Source organism: Heptranchias perlo, chromosome 3 (genome assembly GCF_035084215.1).
Source record: "Heptranchias perlo isolate sHepPer1 chromosome 3, sHepPer1.hap1, whole genome shotgun sequence".
Lineage (NCBI taxonomy): Eukaryota > Metazoa > Chordata > Chondrichthyes > Hexanchiformes > Hexanchidae > Heptranchias > Heptranchias perlo.
The window spans coordinates 76571889-76591368 of record NC_090327.1 but is presented as its reverse complement, the minus strand read 5'-3'; the positions used below and the strand labels follow the sequence as shown (position 1 = coordinate 76591368).

General features: G+C 41.8%; 1 protein-coding gene across 9 annotated transcripts in view; it reads left to right on the top strand.

The window, feature by feature from the left end:
• The window catches only part of ncoa2 (nuclear receptor coactivator 2), a 280623-nt gene that overhangs the window by 203914 nt on the left and 57229 nt on the right, over nucleotides 1–19480 (top strand). For 6 of the 9 annotated variants that reach the window (XM_067980345.1, XM_067980353.1, XM_067980350.1 and 3 more), the window contains one exon: nucleotides 10170–10383. In XM_067980345.1, coding sequence (XP_067836446.1) covers nucleotides 10170–10383 — 214 coding nt within the window. The remainder of the gene's footprint in view (nucleotides 1–10169; nucleotides 10384–19480) is intronic. The other 3 variants (XM_067980354.1, XM_067980349.1, XM_067980351.1) reach the window with 2 other exon arrangements.

Here is a 19480-nt window from a genome sequence, read left to right as displayed (position 1 = left end):
GAAGTATTGTTTCCTGGGTTGGGGGACTGATGTGTATGTATTATAGGTTGAATAATATGTGTTCCTGTTCATCGACTGGTCAACAGTGGCTATAAAATGTCAACTACTTGCTCAACTGGTTTTGGTGAAGCATTCCATTATTTGTCATAGAGTTATACAGCACGGATAGAGGCCCTTCGGCCCATCGTGTCCGCGCCGGCCATCAAGCCCTGTCTACTCTAATCCCATATTCCAGCATTTGGTCCGTAGCCTTGTATGCTATGGCATTTCAAGTGCTCATCCAAATGCTTCTTGAATGTTGTGAGGGTTCCTGCCTCCACAACCCTTTCAGGCAGTGAGTTCCAGACTCCAAACACCCTCTGGGTGAAAAAGTTCTTTCTCAAATCCCCTCTAAACCTCCCGCCTTTTACCTTGAATCTATGCCCCCTTGTTATAGAACCCTCAACGAAGGGAAAAAGCTCCTTAGTATCCATCCTATCTGTGCCCCTCATAATTTTGTACACCTCAATCATGTCCCCCCTCAGCCTCCTCTGCTCCAAGGAAAACAAACCCAATCTTCCCAGTCTCTCTTCATAGCTGAAGCGCTCCAGCCCTGGTAACATCCTGGTGAATCTCCTCTGCACCCTCTCCAAAGCGATCACATCCTTCCTGTAGTGTGGCGACCAGAACTGCACACAGTACTCCAGCTGTGGCCTAACCAGTGTTTTATACAGCTCCATCATAACCTCCTTGCTCTTGTATTCTATGCCTCGGCTAATAAAGGCAAGTATCCCATATGCCTTCTTTACCACCTTATCTACCTGTTCCGCCGCCTTCAGGGATCTGTGAACTTGCACACCAAGATCCCTCTGACCCTCTGTCTTGCCTAGGGTCCTCCCATTCATTGTGTATTCCCTTGCCTTGTTAGTCCCTCCAAAGTGCATCACCTCGCACTTTTCCGGGTTAAATTCCATTTGCCACTGTTCCGCCCATCTGACCAACCCATCTATATCGTCCTGCAGACTGAGGCTATTCTCCTCGCTATTTACCACCCTACCAATTTTTGTATCATCAGCGAACTTACTGATCATACCTTTTACATTCATATCCAAGTCATTAATGTAGACCACAAACAGCAAGGGCCCCAGCACCGATCCCTGTGGTACCCCACTGGCCACAGGCTTCCAGTCACAAAAACAACCTTCGACCATCACCTTCTGCCACTAAGCCAGTTTTGTATCCAAAGTGCCAAGGCACCCTGGATTCCATGGGCTCGTACCTTCTTGACCAGTCTCCTGTGGGGGACTTTATCGAAGGCCTTACTGAAATCCATGTATACCACATCCACTGCGTTACCCTCATCCACACGCCTAGTCACCCCCTCAAAAAATTCAATCAAATTAGTCAGACATGATCTTCCCTTGACAAAGCCATGTTGACTATCCCTGATTAATCCTTGCTTCTCCAAGTGGAGACTAATTTTGTCCTTCAGAATTTTTTCCAATAATTTTCCTACCACTGATGTTAGGCTCACTGGCCTGTAGTTCCCCGGTTTTTCCCTACTCCCCTTCTTGAATAATGGTACTACATTAGCGGTTCTCCAGTCCTCTGGCACATCCCCTGTGGCCAGAGAGGTTCTGAATATATGTGTTAGAGCCCCCGCAATCTCCTCCTTTGCCTCACACAGTAGCCTGGGATACATTTCGTCCGGGCCTGGGGATTTATCCATTTTTAGGCCTGCTAAAACCGCCAATACCTCCTCCCGCTCGATGTTAATATGTTCGAGTATATCACAGTCCCCCTGCCGTATTTCTATGTCTACATCGTCCTTCTCCATAGTGAAAACAGATGCAAAAAATTCATTTAGAACCCCTCTTACATCTGCCGGCTCCACACACAGATTGCCATTTTTGTCCCTAATGGGCCCTATTTTTTCCCTAGTCATCCTCTTACCCTTAATATACTTATAAAACATCTTAGGATTTTCCATTATTTTGCTCGCCAGTGTTATTTCATGGCCCCTCCTTGATCTCCTAATTTCTTTTTTAAGTATCCCCCTGCACTTTTTGTACTCCTCTAGGGCTTCCTCCGTCTTTAGCCTTTTGTATCTGCCAAAAGCCCTCCTTGTATATATAAAAAAAACAAAATTGTACTCTCTACATCATGTTTCCAACTATAGCAGCTTGTTATGTTCCTATTTACTGCACAGTTATAGACAAGGCAGACCACAAAATCCCTTCCCTTCCCTTCTCTTCTGAAGTCAAAGTCCTGCTGGAGTATAGTTCTAAAAGTACCCTCCAGTGGCTATCTTCATGTGTCACTCAGATGGTGAGTGTTGGCCATTCAGCTGGGGGAGGGGGGGATGTTGAGCATATCTTAGCTGAGCCCAATCCTTATTTATACTTTCCAGCAAGGTCTGCTGGCTAGCAATTGGAAGTGGGGACCCTGGTTAATTTTCCTCCCCTCACTCAGTACTAAAGCATAAACACTGTCTGAGCTTTAAATAACGGAGGGTCCCCTAGCTCTGTGCTAGGGAAATCCTTTTCCTTTTAATCCTTGAGTGAGAAGAGTCTTTATTCACCTTCCTCCTCCCCCAGATTTTTCCCTTCCATACTCACCTGCCACAAGCACCAATGCCCTTCCTCCTCCCTCCTATTGTCTCTTGCTTTAAAGAACTTGTAGCCAGTTTCCAGGTCACGGCAGCAAGCGTTTTCTTAGCGGCAGCCTACAACCCCCTCTCTTGCCCAACAACTCTCCTTCGAATGCTCTCACTTCTTGCCACTACCATTCCAGTGCTCCCAAACCACCTCCCTAAACCAATTTTTCTCTGATTATGCTTCTGTGAAGCGCTTTGGGATTTTTTTATGTTAAAGGCATTATATAAATGCAAATTGTTGTTGTAGTCCACTGTTTTTGTGTATTAGCATTTTATTAGCTTTTTTTAATTGCTTTGCCATATTGTCCAGAAATCAAAATGTCGAACTCCACTATTACTCCCAGACTGCTCTTTGAATCTCCCTTTGCTGATTCTATTCCATTCATTTTGGTCTTCTATCTGCAGTAATTCTGCAAACTGTAATGACGTGGCCAGGTCAAACTAAAGTGTTAAGTCTCCTGGCTGACCTAAAAAAAAATCCCATTCAGCCAGTTTTTTTTTAAACCCAAAATTTTGTTTTAAATAAAACACAGATTTCAGAATATTTTCTCTAAAGCCAAGTGTTGCAAAGTTTGCATTCTGTTTTTTGTTATCACATAACCGTTAATAATATCTTAATAATACAACTATCAATATTAAGTGATATTAGTTATACAGTGTATACATTAATCACAAATTGGATTTTGGACCTAGCTTTTCTTTTGCACATCACATTTTATAGTACATGGTGCTTCTGATAATAGATTTCTACAAAACAAGCCAAAGATCTAGTACTGTCCATATAATGAGTAGTCTCTGTTGCTGATGGTGATGATGGCCTACATACAGGGGGCTGAAAGCCATCATTAGCTTCATGATATGCTTTGAAATTTAATTTCAAGAACGTCAAGGCATGTTCACTGTCTGGCACTGTTTCAATCTGGTGGTAACTGCCAAATGAAAACTGCTGCTACTATACATAGCCAAGTTCTTTGCTGTGGGTGGGGGGGGGGGGGGGGGGTTGGTCAGCAGGATATTCCACAGCTCCAGTCTCAATTCATTTTTATCTGAGATTGTAGCAAATCATTGAAATAAAGCAACAAATCGTTCAATAATACTATCTTGCTATTATTGAATAGTACATCATTTTTATACAGGAGTTACCCTGCAATGAGATTTTTAGTAACATCAGATTTATTTGTCATAAAAAAAATGCACAATTTCCATGTTAATGTAAATTGACTTTCTTCAAGATTTCTAGGTTATTTTGTCATAAATGCTAGTTATCATCCATTTTGATGTTTATTGCCTGATATAGTTTGTGGGTGGGGGGGGAGTTTGCCATTTTTTTTTATGTAACTCCTCCAGTTCCAACTGTCTGACATAATAGCTAAGCTCAATCCTGCCCATATATACACACAAGTTGTGGTGCCCCTACTGCCACCCCTCCTGAGATCGACTAACTTAACACAAATGTAGCACATCTGGTCTGTGTGGCTTAGTTGTATGCTGGCTTTTCCAACTGAGTTATATGGGGATCTTGCAGCGAGTCTTTCTATGGGTCTTTTCTGTCAAGGAAAAGAAAATATAAGGCTTTTTTGGAGATCTTATTGATTATAGTGAGAATTAAACATTTTAATCTGCTTTGGGAGAGTACAGCTAAAGCAAAGTATGTACAGGTGGGGTCACTACACATCTCATTAAAAATGCAAATGATTTGAAGTGCTGCTGATTATGCTGCAACAGAAAAAAAATCTAATTTATTTGTAGCACTGGATAATCTTTGTCATGCTGTTTGTCCGTCTCAAACACAAACACACTTGTTCCTCACAGTAACATGAACTATATTGATGTTCATGGATAAGATGACCAACTTGGGAATAATGAATAATGTAAAAATAAGTAAACTTGTAATCTCGAAGCATTTACCATACTGGCCTGGCTGTCACCCTTTCTCCACTGCACTCTTGGGAATTACACTCACTGTTTCCCAGTTCATTGTTTCCCAGGAAGGTCTCTCCCCAACAACAAAGCTCTGCATGTACCTGATGAGTGTGCACACTAAATAAATCAATAACTGACAAAAAAGGAGACCTTGATTAATGCCTTAAATGTTAAACCACGTTAATAACTGTAAAAGCAAAATAAGCTTTCTATACAGTTTAAAAATGATGTGAAATGGACTAAATCATATGCAAGTGGCTTATTAATGCAGTTTAATTTTTCCCTTTTGGCTTGAAACTTATGAAGTATATTTGATTGAAGCAGTCTAATTGGAAATTTTCAGTCTTAAAATTTGTTAAAACTTGAGGGAGCTCACTACTTTTTGAGAGTTTAGTCAAGAGGGTTCTTCACATTTTTAGCCATATGAGGGAGTTCAAAAACTGGCTTCTGAAAAAGCAGAGAACAATAATGAAATGTTGCTCAGTCTATAAATTGCCTCTGTACTCCCTGTTCCCTAAAGTAGTGAAATAAAAGTGTAAACACCACCCGTGTGCAAAGAGAAAAATTAATACTTGAAACCATTTTGAGACTGCAGGTTGTTGCTGAATAACAGGCCACAACAATCTGTTGTATATTGGTGCATCCAGATTCAGATGCAGATCTGAAAAGTTGAGATCCAGTATTGGAAATTTCCAGTATGATTACATAGTTCAGGTACTGAGGAAAAATACCAAAGTTGAGTTCAACAGGAGTTTAACACTACTCTTTAGCTCATTCCTGTCAATTTGCCTATGGCTTCAAGTTTCTCCCAAAGATTTATTTTCTTTCAATACCCCACCATCACAAGAAAGGTCAAGACAGAAAAGGCCTTGTTGTAGGTCTAATAACCCAAAATTATTTCTTTCCTGTTTTCGCCCTAGTTTTCTTATTTAGGTAGTATTTGTGTTTTGTTGCTTAGACAGCATAGTGTAGAATGTTTTCTGTTCACAGAATACCCATGTAGATTGTTGACTAGCAGTGTTATGCCAAAATAGCTCAACATGTGAATCTAAAAAATCATGCAATCGACCTCCCTTTTTGAAATATTTAACACAAGTTATGATAAAACTCATGAGTGGAAATATTTTGCATTTTTCACTACTGGCCAGAGTTTACTGCTATATTTGCATGCTTTAAACATTTTAAAGGAAATTGCATGTTTAGCGCCTTGCTAAGATTGGATGTATGAAAAATATTTGGTTCCCACAACACACCGGTGCAAATACAGATTAATGAATGACATTTGAAGTGTGTTGTAACAATAACAATCACAGGGTCAAATGCCATTGAAGGATCAGATTATATTCTAAATAATCAATGTATTACTGCCTTGTAATGCACGCTCCTGTGTATATGTATTTTAATTGTTCATAATGGATAAGATGTGTACTTTCTAGCAAGTAAGGCTTTTAAGAGTTAGTCACCATTTGATAAAACCACAAGATAGATATGGGCAAAAGCCATTTAGCTAATTTTAGCTCATCTATCCAGAAAGAATCTATAGTTCCCTCCCCCTACACACCACTAAACCAAACTGTTTCTTAATTTAAAAAAATGAAAAACTGCAAATGTTGGAAATTTGAAATAAAAATAGAAATTGCTGGAAATGCAAACAGATCAGATAAAAGACAGGTTATGACCTTTCAGGCCAAATGAGTGGTCCAGAACTGGATACAGTATTGTAGATGGGTCTTAACCAGGTCTTGTACAAGTACACTATGGTGTTCTTGGTTTTGTATTGGATAATCCTGCTATATGTCCTAATATAGTCCTACCCACTTTTGTTGGATGTCATTCTAATCAGTAGATTTCAGTTTTCCTTCCACTGCGCCCCTCCTTTTCAATGTTATTTCAATTTTCTTCCCTGAATTTGTGGGCCCGGATAGTCAGTTGCTCAGGACTTTGCTTTCTCGCTGCAAATGTGGCTCTTAAGAGAAAAGGCAGTTACTACTTGGGATTCATGGTTGACATCTCACTTTCACCCCCTCGCTGTCTATCTCAGAATCTGCTTGACCAATTTCAGCTTTTTGTGACTTCTCAAACCAACGGTGAAATAAAATTTACAAGAAAAGTTTTCCTTTGCCTGAAATTACTACTAACCAACAGCGTAGAGTTAGTCAACCAAAATAGCTGCTTATCAAACCAGAATATAACAATGCTTCTGAGTGGGGTCCTCGGCAATCCTCAAATGTAGCCGGAGCCCCATGGAATCCTAGAAGTTGCAGGCAGATGGTATCATCTGCATGTTATCAAAGGACGATCGAAGGCAAAAAGACTACAATCCCAAAAGACACAGTGACAATAATACATGCGCAATGATACTCCTTGTGTTTCCTCTCCTCCCTGTTTCAGCAGATTTTTTTTTTTATCCTCACTGCAATGTGGAGATGGACGTTTAGAGACTCTTGCGCTGTAACACCCAAGTCTCTTTCACTTTTGACAGACTTTAGTTCAGAGCCCAGCCAGTTATGCACATGCCTGGCATTGGCCTGACCCATATACATCACATTTACAGGTACTACATGTATTAACATTAAATGTCATCTGCCAGATGTGGGCCCATTCCCCCAATGTATCTCTATCAGATTGTAACCCTTCTCGAGGGTTCTGACACCAGCACAGACCTCCATGTCATCTCCGAACTTGCAAGCAGTACCCCCAACGACTTCATCCAGATTATTGATGTATACCATAAAGAGTAACGGCCTGAACATCGATCCCTGCGGGACTCCATTTGTAACTGGTCTCCACATATACCTCTACCATTAATGACAACACTCTGTCTATGAGAGCACAATCAAATCCCTATCTAACCCAGGATCTGCCCTTCAGTCCCACAGGACTCTATCTATATAGCAACCTATTGTGAGACACCTTAATCAAAAGCTTCTTGAAAGTCCAAATATACAGTGTCTTCTGGGATACCTTCATCCATCTACTGATAACCTTCTCAAAGAATTACACAAGGTTGTTAAGACATGACTTTCTTGTCCAGAAGCCGTGTTCTGTTTCTCTGATAACCCCTTCTCTGTCTGAATATATGAGCAAGGGGCTCACTTAGCACAGCTCCATTTCTTTAAGTAATCTTGGGTAGATGCTGTCTGGACCAGCAGCCCGATCTGATTTAAGATCCCTTATTCTCTTCAAGATCAGATCTTCATCTGAGCCTTCACTTTAACATTAACAACTTTCGTGTCAACTACACAATGTACTAATGGGAGTTGAGCATAGTGTACAGGAGTAAAGACTGATGCAAAGTAGCCACTTAAAACCTCTGCCATGTCCAGGGAGTCCACCTGAATCTGCCCTGAAGAATCTTTTAGCAGTACTAAGTAGTCTTTTATTGTTCGCTGACTGCTACCATAACTTTAAAAAAAAAAGATTTTACTATTGCTACCAGATATCCACAACCTTCTTTGCCATTGACCGCTCTGTTAGCAACTTTTGTTACCTTAAGTTAAGCATGATACCTATCCCTATTCTCTTGAGTTGTTTTCCTTTAATCTGTAAAAGTATTGCTGCTCAAGTCTGATTAGTTCTTGCACAAGACCAGTTAGCCACCTTGGCTTGGTTTTACCATGTGCCCTTTGCCAGGGACATACGTGGCTTCCTTTTGCATACAATGGTTTAAAGATGTTCAGTTTTTCATCTGAATAGTTACTATCACCAGCTAATATGGTTGCCCAGATGACCGATTTAATTCCTCTGCCATTTTTACAAATTTAGCCCTAGTGTCCTGGCTGATATTCTTCGACCAACACCACTAAATCTGTGTAAATAGTAACGACTGCACTTTAAAAGTTAATAATTGACTGACCGTGAAACACTTTGGGGAAAGTGCAATGTAAATGCAAGTCCGTCCCTTCCTTAAAATAATTGCGTATAACCCCTTTATGCAAAAGCTATGATTCTGATGGTATGCTGCAGTGTTACACCGCCTATAATGTACCCCATATTTCCTGTATTTTACTTGATGGATGTGAGAAGACATTTATCGTAGTATCCATTGTTCCTCTGCCACCTCCACTGTATTGAGTTTGACTATATAGTTAAAAAAAAATTGAACTACTGTAAAGAATATCAAATGTGTTATTCTTTCAGTCTATCAGTGAGCTTGAGATGGCAATACAATGTTGGGGCTCTCTTGGTGTGTTTTTTAATTGCTTGCAGTCTGAGCCCATCAAAATGGCTTGGTTTAACTAGTGCCTTGTACTGTTAACTATCTAATGTCCTGTCTGAAAATGTACATTTGAAAAATGGAAGTATAACACATGCAACTGATTGCATTTTCCTGTAGCTTATCACAATATCTAGGTAATAACTGCATGTCCTTTGTCATAAGTTCAGCACATCTGCATTCCAGTATTATAAATTCAATAGCCAATGTTTCATCAGGCACTAAGCATCTTGAAACAGAAAAACAGAACTGTAACTCTAAGAAAAATAATTGTAATCAAAATTCACTACGTTGTATACACTACAAACAGTATTCGTTACCTGACAGTGAATTGAAAGGGACTAATCCAATCAAGATATCGACTATACTAAATCATGAGAGAAAAACTATCAACATTTATGACGGCTGAACCTCCAAAATTGGATTACTGCTATGTAATTCACTAAAGGATGTCTATTTTTAACTGAATTCCTAGAAAGTGCTAAATTGCGACTAACTGAAATATATTTACTAAATTTTCATCATTACTAGGATGTACTCCAGAAATATAGACAACCTTAATGGTATGCAGCACATGCACTCCAAGTTCTCTCTCTTCCTCGACCCCTCTCAATATATTCCCGTTTACTGCGTATTCCCTTTTACTGTTTGCCCTCCCTAAGTGCATTACCTCCCTTCTCTGGGTTGAACTTCATTTGCCACTTTTCCGCCCACTCCACCAACCCATTGATATCTTCTTAGTGAAGAGGATAGCTGTAGACTCCATCAACTACACGGCCAATTTTTGTGTCATCTGCAAATTTGCCAATCCCATCTACAAGAGCTTTGCTCTCTTGATTTAGGACAGTATATGTCTTGTTTAGATTACAGTTCACTGACAAGTGCTTTACAAAAGAGTGTTAGATAGCTCTTCTGATTTGGTGGGTAAATGCAGCAAATAAGCCCTATAGATTTAAAGGTCCTTCTTTCAGTCTGTGCTGAGTTAGTTGATCTCAACCAGGGTTGCACGATTTGCTTGAGTCTCCCTGGGCCATGGAGAGGAAAAATAACAAGGGTTCTCATTTCCTATCTGTTCACCCATGCTGGAGTGTGTGTGAATGTAGACATTGGCTGATGATGATGATGATGAAGTGCCCTTCAATCACTAGATTCTCATGTACTGGAGGGTTCTTGGTGCCCATGGGATTTTACCCCAGCAAAAAAAATCATACCTTCTAGAGAGAAGGGAGAGAACTGTGGGATGGAGGGGGTAATTTAAAAAAAATGTTAAATAGGCCATGGTACTTATTTAGTTTCTGCGCAAATCCACTGATTGGGCTTGAACACAAAATTGACGGGTGGTAATTGGGCTTGAACACAAAATTGACGGGTGGTAATTGGCCTTGTTGTTGACAGCAGATCAGCAGTGACTTGGATAACTTAGAAGAAATTCTTGATGACCTGCAGAACAGTCAGTTACAACAGCTTTTCCCAGACACGAAGATGGCGCCTGGCAGCGGACCAGTTGACAAACAGACCATCTTCCAAGACCTTCTGCAAATTGGCAATGAAAGTGTCTCTGCGCCACCTCTTGGAACACAGAACCCATTACCTGGGATGTTACAAAACAGTAAGAGTTTCATATTTTTAACCTCTAAAATAAAAATGTCCTTTGCATTGTTTTATTATATGCTGTCCCTTTTTTCTGTTATTAAAATGTGCAGTTTCTAAGTCTACAATAAGTATAATCTTGTAAAATGGAAAACTCACTGCTGAGGCACTGGAGCAGAGAGTGACATTTGTAGATCTCCAGAAAGCTGGCAGTGAATTTATAGGTCCAACCATAGAACCATAGAAAAGATACAGCACAGAAGGGGGCCGTTTGGCCCATCGTGTCCGCGCCGGCTCGAAGAACAACCAGGTGCCCATTCTAATCCCACCTTCCAGCACCTGGTCTGTAGCCCTGCAGCTTACAGCACTATAGGTGCAGGTCCAGGTACTTCTTAAGAGTTGAGGGTCCCTGCCTTTACCACCAATTCGGGCAGTGAATTCTATACATCCACCACCCTCTGGGTAAAAAAGTTTTTCCTCATGTCCTCTCTAATCCTTCCGCCAATCAGCTTAAATCTATGTCCTCTAGTTCTTGAACTATCTGCTAGGGGAAACAGGTACTTCCTGTCTACTCTATCTAGGCCCCTCATAATTTTGTACACCTCAATCAAGTCTCCCCTCAGCCTCCTCTGCTCCAAGGAAAACAACCCCAGCCTATCCAATCTCTCCTTATGGCTGCAATTTTCAAGCCCTGGCAACATTTTTGTAAATTTTCTCTGCACTCTCTCTCCAAAGCAATTACACCCTTCCTGTAATATGGTGACCAGAACTGCACACAATACTCCAACTGTGGCTTGACCAGAGTTTTATACAGTTCCATCATTACATCCCTGCTTTTGTATTCTATGCCTCGACTAATAACGGACAGCATTCCGTATGCCTTCTTCACAACCTCATCTATCTGTACTGCCACCTTCAGGGACCTGTGCACATGCACTCCAAGTTCTCTCTCTTCCTCTATCCCTCTCAATATATTCCCGTTTACTGCATATTCCCTTTTACTGTTTGCCCTCCCTAAGTGCATTACCTCACTTCTCTGGGTTGAACTCCATTTGCCACTTTTCCGCCCACTCCACCAACCCACTGATATCTTCTCAGTGAAGAGGATAGCTGTAGACTCCATCAACTACACGGCCAATTTTTGTGTCATCTGCAAATTTGCCAATCATGCCCCCTACATTCAAGTCCAAATCATTAATATATACCACAAACAGCAAGGAACCCAACACTGAGCCCTATGGCACACCACTGGAAACTGATTTCCATTCGCAAAGACATCCATCGACTTTTATCCTTTGTTTCCTGTTACTGAGCCAATTTTGGATCCATTTCGCCACATTTCCCTGTATCCCATGGGCTTTTACCTTTCTGACCAGTCTGCCATGTGGAACCTTGTCAAATGCCTTACTAAAATCCATGTAGACAACATCCACTGCACTACCCTTATCCACCCTCCTTGTCACTTCCTCAAAGAATTTAATCAGATTTGTAAGGCATGACCTTCCCTGAACAAATCCATGCTGACTATCCCTGATTAAACCATGCCTTTCCAAGTGACAGTTTATCCTATCTCTCAGTATTGATTCTAATAGTTTGCCCACTACCGAGGTAAGACTGACCAACCTATAAGTGTTCGGCCTTTCCGTCTTGCCCTTTTTAAACAATGGTACTATGTTTGCAGTCTTCCAGTCCTCTGGTACCTCCCCTGTATCTAGTGAGGATTGGAAAATGATCCTCAGAGCATCCACTATTTCCTCCCTGGCTTCCTTCAATAGCCAAGGAAACAATCCATCCGGCCCTGGTGACTTATCAACTTTCAAGGATTCCAGTCCCTCTAGTACGTCCTCTCTCATTATGTTTACCGTATCCAATATTTCACACCTCTCCTCTTTAACTACTACGTCCGCATCATCCCTTTCCTTTGTGAATACGGAGACAAAATATTCATTTAAAACCCTACCCACATCCTCTGCTTCTACACAAAAGTTACCCTTATCATCCCTGATAGGTCCCATCTTTTCCTTTGCTATCCTCTTGTTCTTAATAGAAACATAGAAAATAGGAGCAAGAGTAGGCCATTCGGCCCTTCGGGCCTGTTCCTCCATTCAAAATGATCATGGCTGATCGTCTAACTCAGTACCCTGTTCCTGCTTTTTCCCCATATCCCTTGATCTCTTTAGCATCAAGAAATTTATCTATCTCCTTCTCGAGTATATTTAATGACTTGGCGTCCACTGCCTTCTGTGGTAAAGAATTCCACAGGTTCACCACCCTCTGAGTGAAGAAGTTTCTCCACGTCTCGGTTCTAAACGGCATACCCCGTATCCTGAGACTGTGACCCCTGGTTCTGGACTCCCCAGCCATCGTGAACATCCTCCCTGCATCTAGTCTGTCTAGTCCCATTAGAATTTTATATGTTTCAATGAGATAGGAATATCTTAACAGGAGTAGGCCATTCAGCCCCTCGAGCTTGCTCCGCCATTTGTTAAGATCATGGCTGATCTGTGATCTAACTCCATATACCTGTCTTTGGCCCATATCCCTTAATACCTTTAGTTGCCAAAAAGCTGTGTCTCTCAGATTTAAATTTAGCAATTGAGCTAGCGTCAATTGCGGTTTGCGGAAGAGAGTTCCAAACTTCTACCACCCTTTGTGTGTAGAAATGTTTTCTGATCTCACTCCTGAAAGGTCTGGCTCTAATTTTTAGACTGTGCCCCCTACTCCTAGAATCCCCAACCAGCGGAAATAGTTTCTCTCTAACCACCCTATCTGTTCCCCTTAATATCTTAAACTTCGATCAGATCACCCCTTAACCTCTCATTCTTCTAAATATGGTGACTGTACCGATTACAGTTATTGGCTTAGTACAAAGAGGAGGAGAGTCAATTCTCTCTTAACTCTCAATTCGCTTTATTCACGCCGTTAGATCATATACATATAGCTTATACGTCTGGTTAGATATAGACATGCAGTTTGCACCAGGTTATACAGTTTTATACCCAAACTAGGATCTAAACGCACACCCACTAGGTTTCTCTGACACTCCGAGTGGTCACAGAATGTAAAGGATAATACCCGAAAAGGAGAGCTGACGCTGGCCAGGCGTTCCGTTCTCTCTCTAGACGTCGTCTCTACGTCCCTGATGTAGGTTCTTCCACTTCCGCGATGGTTGGTCTCCGGAGTCTTCGCTCTGGCTCCACGCCCCAGATTCTTCATTCTTATTCCGAATCTTATCTCTTCAAGCTGTGTTGTCTCTCTCCTGTTGGTTTAGGCTTGCTCGCCTAGTCTGTGTCTTCTCCTCATTGGCTCTGTCCCAAGGGCTTAGGTAGCATTACCTCATTACTCCTTTCCTAAATAAGGACTTGTGTCTGATCACATCTCCTTTGTCGTTCACAAAACTTAACTAATTCAAACCGGTTCCAGCCAGCTCAGGCCAGCGACTGAACTCAGGTTACTTCAGTTCAAAAGTTGCTCTTGCCTGTGTGTCAGCAGCTGGGAATCTCAGGTTACTGCAGCCCCTGGCCAACACCTTAATATCTTATAAACTTCGATCAGATCACCCCTTAACCTCTCATTCTTCTAAACTGTAGTGAATATAGGCCTAGTCGACCCAATCTCTCCTCATGCATCAGTCCTGCCATCCCAGGAATCAGTCTGGTAAACCTTCGTTGCACTCCCTCCAGGGCAAGGATATCCTTCCTCAGATAAGGAGACCAAAACTGCACACAGTACTCCAGATATGGTCTCACCAAGGCTCCGTACAACTGCAATAAGGCATCCCTGCTCCTTTACTCAAATCCTCTTGCAATGAAGGCCAACATACCATTTGCCTTTCTAACTGCTTGCTACACCTGAATGCTCGCTTTCAGCGACTGGTGTACAAGGACACCCAGGTCTCGTTGCACCTCCCCTCTTCCCAATCTATCACCATTCAGATAATCTGCCTTTCTGTTTTTACAACCAAAGTGGATAACCTCACATTTATCCACGTTATACTGCATCTGCCGTGTTCTTGCCCACTCACCCAACTTGTCTAAATCACATTGGAGCTTCTTTGCAGCCTTCTCACAGATCACATTCCACCCCAGCTTTGTGTACTTATAAAACATCTTTGGGTTTTCTTTAATCTTACCAGCTAATATTTTTCATGCCTTCTCTTTGCTTTCCTTATTTCCTTTCTTATGTCATCCCTGTACTTTCTATACTCCTAGGCTTTCTGCAGTATTTAGTTTTCTGTGACAGTCATAAGCTTTCTTTTTCTACTTTATCTTGCCCTGTATACTTCTAGACAACCAGGGGGCTCTAAATTTGGCAGTGCCACCCTTTTTCTTTGAGGGGACATGTCTGCATTGTACCTGTAGAATTTAACTTTTTAGACCCTCCCACTGGCTTGCCACTGATTTCTCCAAGTAGTTGTGTCCAGTCCACTTCTGCCAAATCACCTCTTAGTTCTGTAAAATTTGCCTTCCCCCAATTTAAAATGTTTACTCCTGATTTAACTCTGTTCTTTTCCATAATAATGATAAAACTAACTGAATTGTGGTCACTATCCCCAATATAGTCACCCACTGTCACTTCACCCACTTGCCCATCTTCATTTCCCAGTACTAAATCTAGAATTGCATCCCTTCTTGTTGGGCTTGTCATGTACTGGCTAAAAAAGTTCTCTTGGCCACTGATTAAGAATGTTGCGCCCTCTGTGCCCCTCACACTGTTTGAATCCCAGTTGATGTTGGGGTAGTTGAAGTCCCTTACTATTATTGCCCTCTTATTTTTGCACTCAGAAATTTGCCTACATATTTGTTCTTCTAGCTCCCTTTTGCTATTCAGGGGTCTATAGTACACTCCTAGTAGTGTGACTGCCCCTTTTTTATTTCTGAGCTCAACCCATATGGCCTCAATTGATCCATTTAGCATATCATCCCTTCTCACAACTGTAATTGACTCTTTAACCAATAATGCTACCCCCCTCCTTTTTTGTCACCCACTCTATCCTGCCTGAAAACTCTATATCCAGGGATATTGAGCTGCCAATTATCCCCCTCTTTCAGCCAGGTTTTCGTTATAGCAATGATATCATGCTGCCATGTGTCTATCTGTGCCCTTAGCTCATCTGCTTTGTTTGTAATACTCCTTGCATTGAAGTATATACCCTTTAACCCCGTCAAATTCCTGTGCTTGAACACTATTTAACCTTTGCTTCTTTTGCCTTTTGAGTTGCTAACTACGTCACTAACTGCTTTTCTACTTCCCGTTTCCTGCCCTTTGGTTCCCAACCCCCTGCCATACTCGTTTAAACCCTCCCCAACAGAACTAGCAAATGCCCCCACGGGGATATTGGTCCCGGTTCTGCTTGGGTGCAACCTGCCCAGCTTGTACAGGTCCCGCCTTTCCCAGAATCGGCCTCAAAGCCTCAGGAATTTAAACCCCTCCCTCCTACACCATCTCTCAAGTCACGCATTCATCTGGTCTATTCTCCTATTTCTGGTCTCGCTAGCACGTGGCACTGGGAGTAATCCTGAGATTACTACCTTAGAGGTCCTGCTTTTTAATTTATTTCCTAATTCCCTATATTCTGCTTGCAGGACTTCATCCCTTTTTTTAACCGATGTCGTTGGTACCGATATGGACCACGACCTCTGGCTGTTCACCCTCCCCCTTCAGAATGTCCTGCAGCCGCTCCGTGACATCCTTGACCCTAGCACCAGGGAGGCAACATACCATCCTCAAGTCACGTCTGCGGCCGCAGAAATGCCTATCTGTTCCCCTTAGGATGGAATCTCCTATCACTTGCTCTCCCATTCTTTTTCCTCCCCTCCTGTGCAGCTGAGTTAATTTGTAGTGCCATGGTCTTGGATTTTGCTACATTCCCCTGATAAGCCATCTCCCCCAACAATATCCAAAGCGGAATATCTGTTTGAGAGGGAGATGGCCCCAGGGGACTCCTGCTGTACCTGCCTACTCCTTTTACTCTGCCTGGCGGTCACCCATTTCCTTTCTGCCTGCGTAATCTTTACCTGCGGTGTGACCACCTCACTGAACGTGCTATCCACGATAATCTCAGCATCGTGGATGCTCCACAGTGAATCCACCCGCAGCTCCAGCTCCAAAATGCGGTTAGCCAGTAGCTGCAGCTGGACACACTTCCTGCACACACGGTCGCCAGGGACACCGGTAGTGTCTATGACTTCCCACATAGCGCAGGAGGAGCATATCACGGGTGTGCGCTCTGCTGCTGTGACTTGCCTTAGATTAAGCTTGTTAGTTACTCCCATTAAGGAGTTTACTCCTTTAAATTACTCTTAATTTAGAGAATGTTAACTACACTAGGGACCTTGATTCACTCAAAAATGCTACTTGCTATAACTAAATTAAGTTTAGCTTTTTAAAAAATTTAGTTTTATGCTATAAGTTACTTAGCCCACAGTCCTAAGAAAGAAGAAAACAGAAGAGATACTCACCACCAACCACCTCCTTGCCTTACCTGTGACGTTACACTGCAGTTTTGTGTTATTGCCGTGACCCGCTCTCGGTACGCTCCGCTCTGCTGTCTAAACAAATGCACCTCACCCCTTGCTGCACCGAATCCCCTCACTCTCCAAATTCCCAATTATATCCTGTGACCTTCAGTTTTTGGGCCGTTAAGATGATCAACAGCTCGTGGAATCATCCCCTTGGTCTCATGTCAAATCATCGGGTCCTTCCATTGTGAAAGTCTTCCCATGCTAATAAGCAAAAATGCACCCATTATATTCATCCATGGCAGACTGGACTAGCTGAGAGATTTCTTCAAATATATCTTCCTGCTTTGCCATTGGCTGGGAAACATTGTCAAATTTCAAGTCATATTTCATCTCAAATATTTGGAACTGTTTACTTTTAATAATGTACCCTATTTTGATCTACATTTTTCAACCAAAATGAAGACAGGGATTATTACATTGATCTGTCTGGAGGTATGCATGCACGTATCTATGTACTGCACCCTCTGCCTATTAGTAAATGAAGTGAATGAAGAGCGGATCTTGGTGAGATTAGGTACCAGTATCTGTATCCCTGCATTCCTTAACTTACTGCTGCCTCCTTCTCCATCCTCTTAGCCAGCTGTTACCCCAACCTAAAAGTGACTTTTAATATTCATGTTGGATTGACTGGTTTGAAAAAGATGCAAAATTGTGAAGATGTGTAATTTTACAAATTTTATGCATCTCAAGGAATATTTTATTACCTCACCTCGCTGTTTCAATTCTTCTAAATGCCTGCCTATATTTTGGTTTGCATGCCAGATGATTTATGGTTTGGATTGTGTACAAGCCTGCAACTACTTCCAGTGCTTCTCCATCCTATCCAACGCGAGGGTTCAGCTTGCATTTCTTCTCCTTACTATGGAGTGCTGTACAATAATAGAGTTCCGTCTAGCATCCTGTCTGGGGAAATAGTGAAAATTGTTCGTTTAAAAGGTGCTCGGTTTGATGGCCTGTAATTGGTTGGAGGAATGAGAATTCCACCTGTACTGCGAGAGTTTTCAAGCTGCTTATTTTTTGTCCTTTTATAAATCATGTGGAAATATGCAAGTCATGTTTTGCGCACAGTTTTGTTAGAATAGAGATAACCCCATCTGCTGTTGAGAGTAGGAACTGCAGCTATTTTAAATTTTATTTTGTAACTTTCATTTATCTCCTCTTCTTGCCTTACTGTTTTCACACTTTAGTCCACAACTCTGACGAATACAGTGTGACTGTAATTGGTCTTGCCTCACAGATGTAGTATTCCATGGAGCAGCCAGACTGACTTCTTGCAAAACAAAAAGCAGCAATAATTTGGAATGTGTTTCAAAGACGTGGAATGAGATCTGGAGGCTTGATATCTTGAATGGTTTATTGTGGCATAGTAATTTTTAATTCACTCCCCAGTTTAACAAGTTCAGGGGATTTAAGTTATGATGTTGTCACACTTCTTGTGAGTTCATGCTCATAGATGTATAAATGCTGATTTACTGGATCATTTACCTATTTTTTTTTAGATTTAACTAATTATCCTGAGGGAGTGAAACATACCCTTCCTTTTGTCAGTTCATATTTTTAATTCTTATACATGTCTCATTTCAAAATAGACTGACAGGATAACTTATAAAAGCTACAATTGAATTTTCATGGTCACAAATTATATTCTGTCTTCCTACTTGGTTCCTTTCTCAGACATGTTGCAAATATACTTCATCTACACCTCTGTGCAGTCATCTGTAATATATTCAGTTTAATAGAATTGCAGGAGATATGAGGGGATAAAAATAATGCTACATCCTTCATCAGGGTTTTTGGTGCCATAGTGAGTAACTGTAGCATTAATCCAAAAATACTGTCATTAGGGATTTTGCAGCCTATTCCAGCTTTGGCTTGGGTAGAATTCTCACCTGAGTCAAGAATTAAGCACATTATCTAGACTGACACTTCAATGCAGCGCTGAGGCCAACATCTGGCTTGATTTGTCTGGCTGCTGTTATTGATGGGGAAAATTGGATGATAGGTTAACCGTTACCTGTTCACCGGGTTAGTGAAGAGGAACAACTGAAGTTCCAAGTTCATAACAAGTGACCTCATCATAGAATAGGTAGATGAGCAGCTGTTTCCCAACACACAATTAGATTTGTGGCAATCAAATAAAATCACAACTCCAACTACTGCCATGTCATACAAAGGAGGCTCCCATGGGGAGATTGTGGAGCAAAAATCACTGATCAAGTATAAAACAAAAAAAACCCTCCCTCAGCTGATGAATCAGTACTCATCCATGTTGAACACCACTTAGGGTAGCAACAGCACAGTAGGTACTCTGGGTGGGGGACTTCAATGTCCATTAGCAAGAGTGGCTTGGTAGTACCACCACTGACTGAGCTGGCCGAATTCTGAAGGACATAGCAGCTATGTCAGACAGGGAATAACCTATTTGACCTCGTCCTCACCGATCTACATGTCACAGCTGCATCTGCCCATGGTCGCAATGATGGGCATTACCACCAAACAGTCCTTGTGGAGACTAAGTCCCGTCTTCTCACTGAGGACGCCCTCCATCGTGTCGTATGGCAAAGTGAGATAGGTTAAGAACAGATCTGGCAG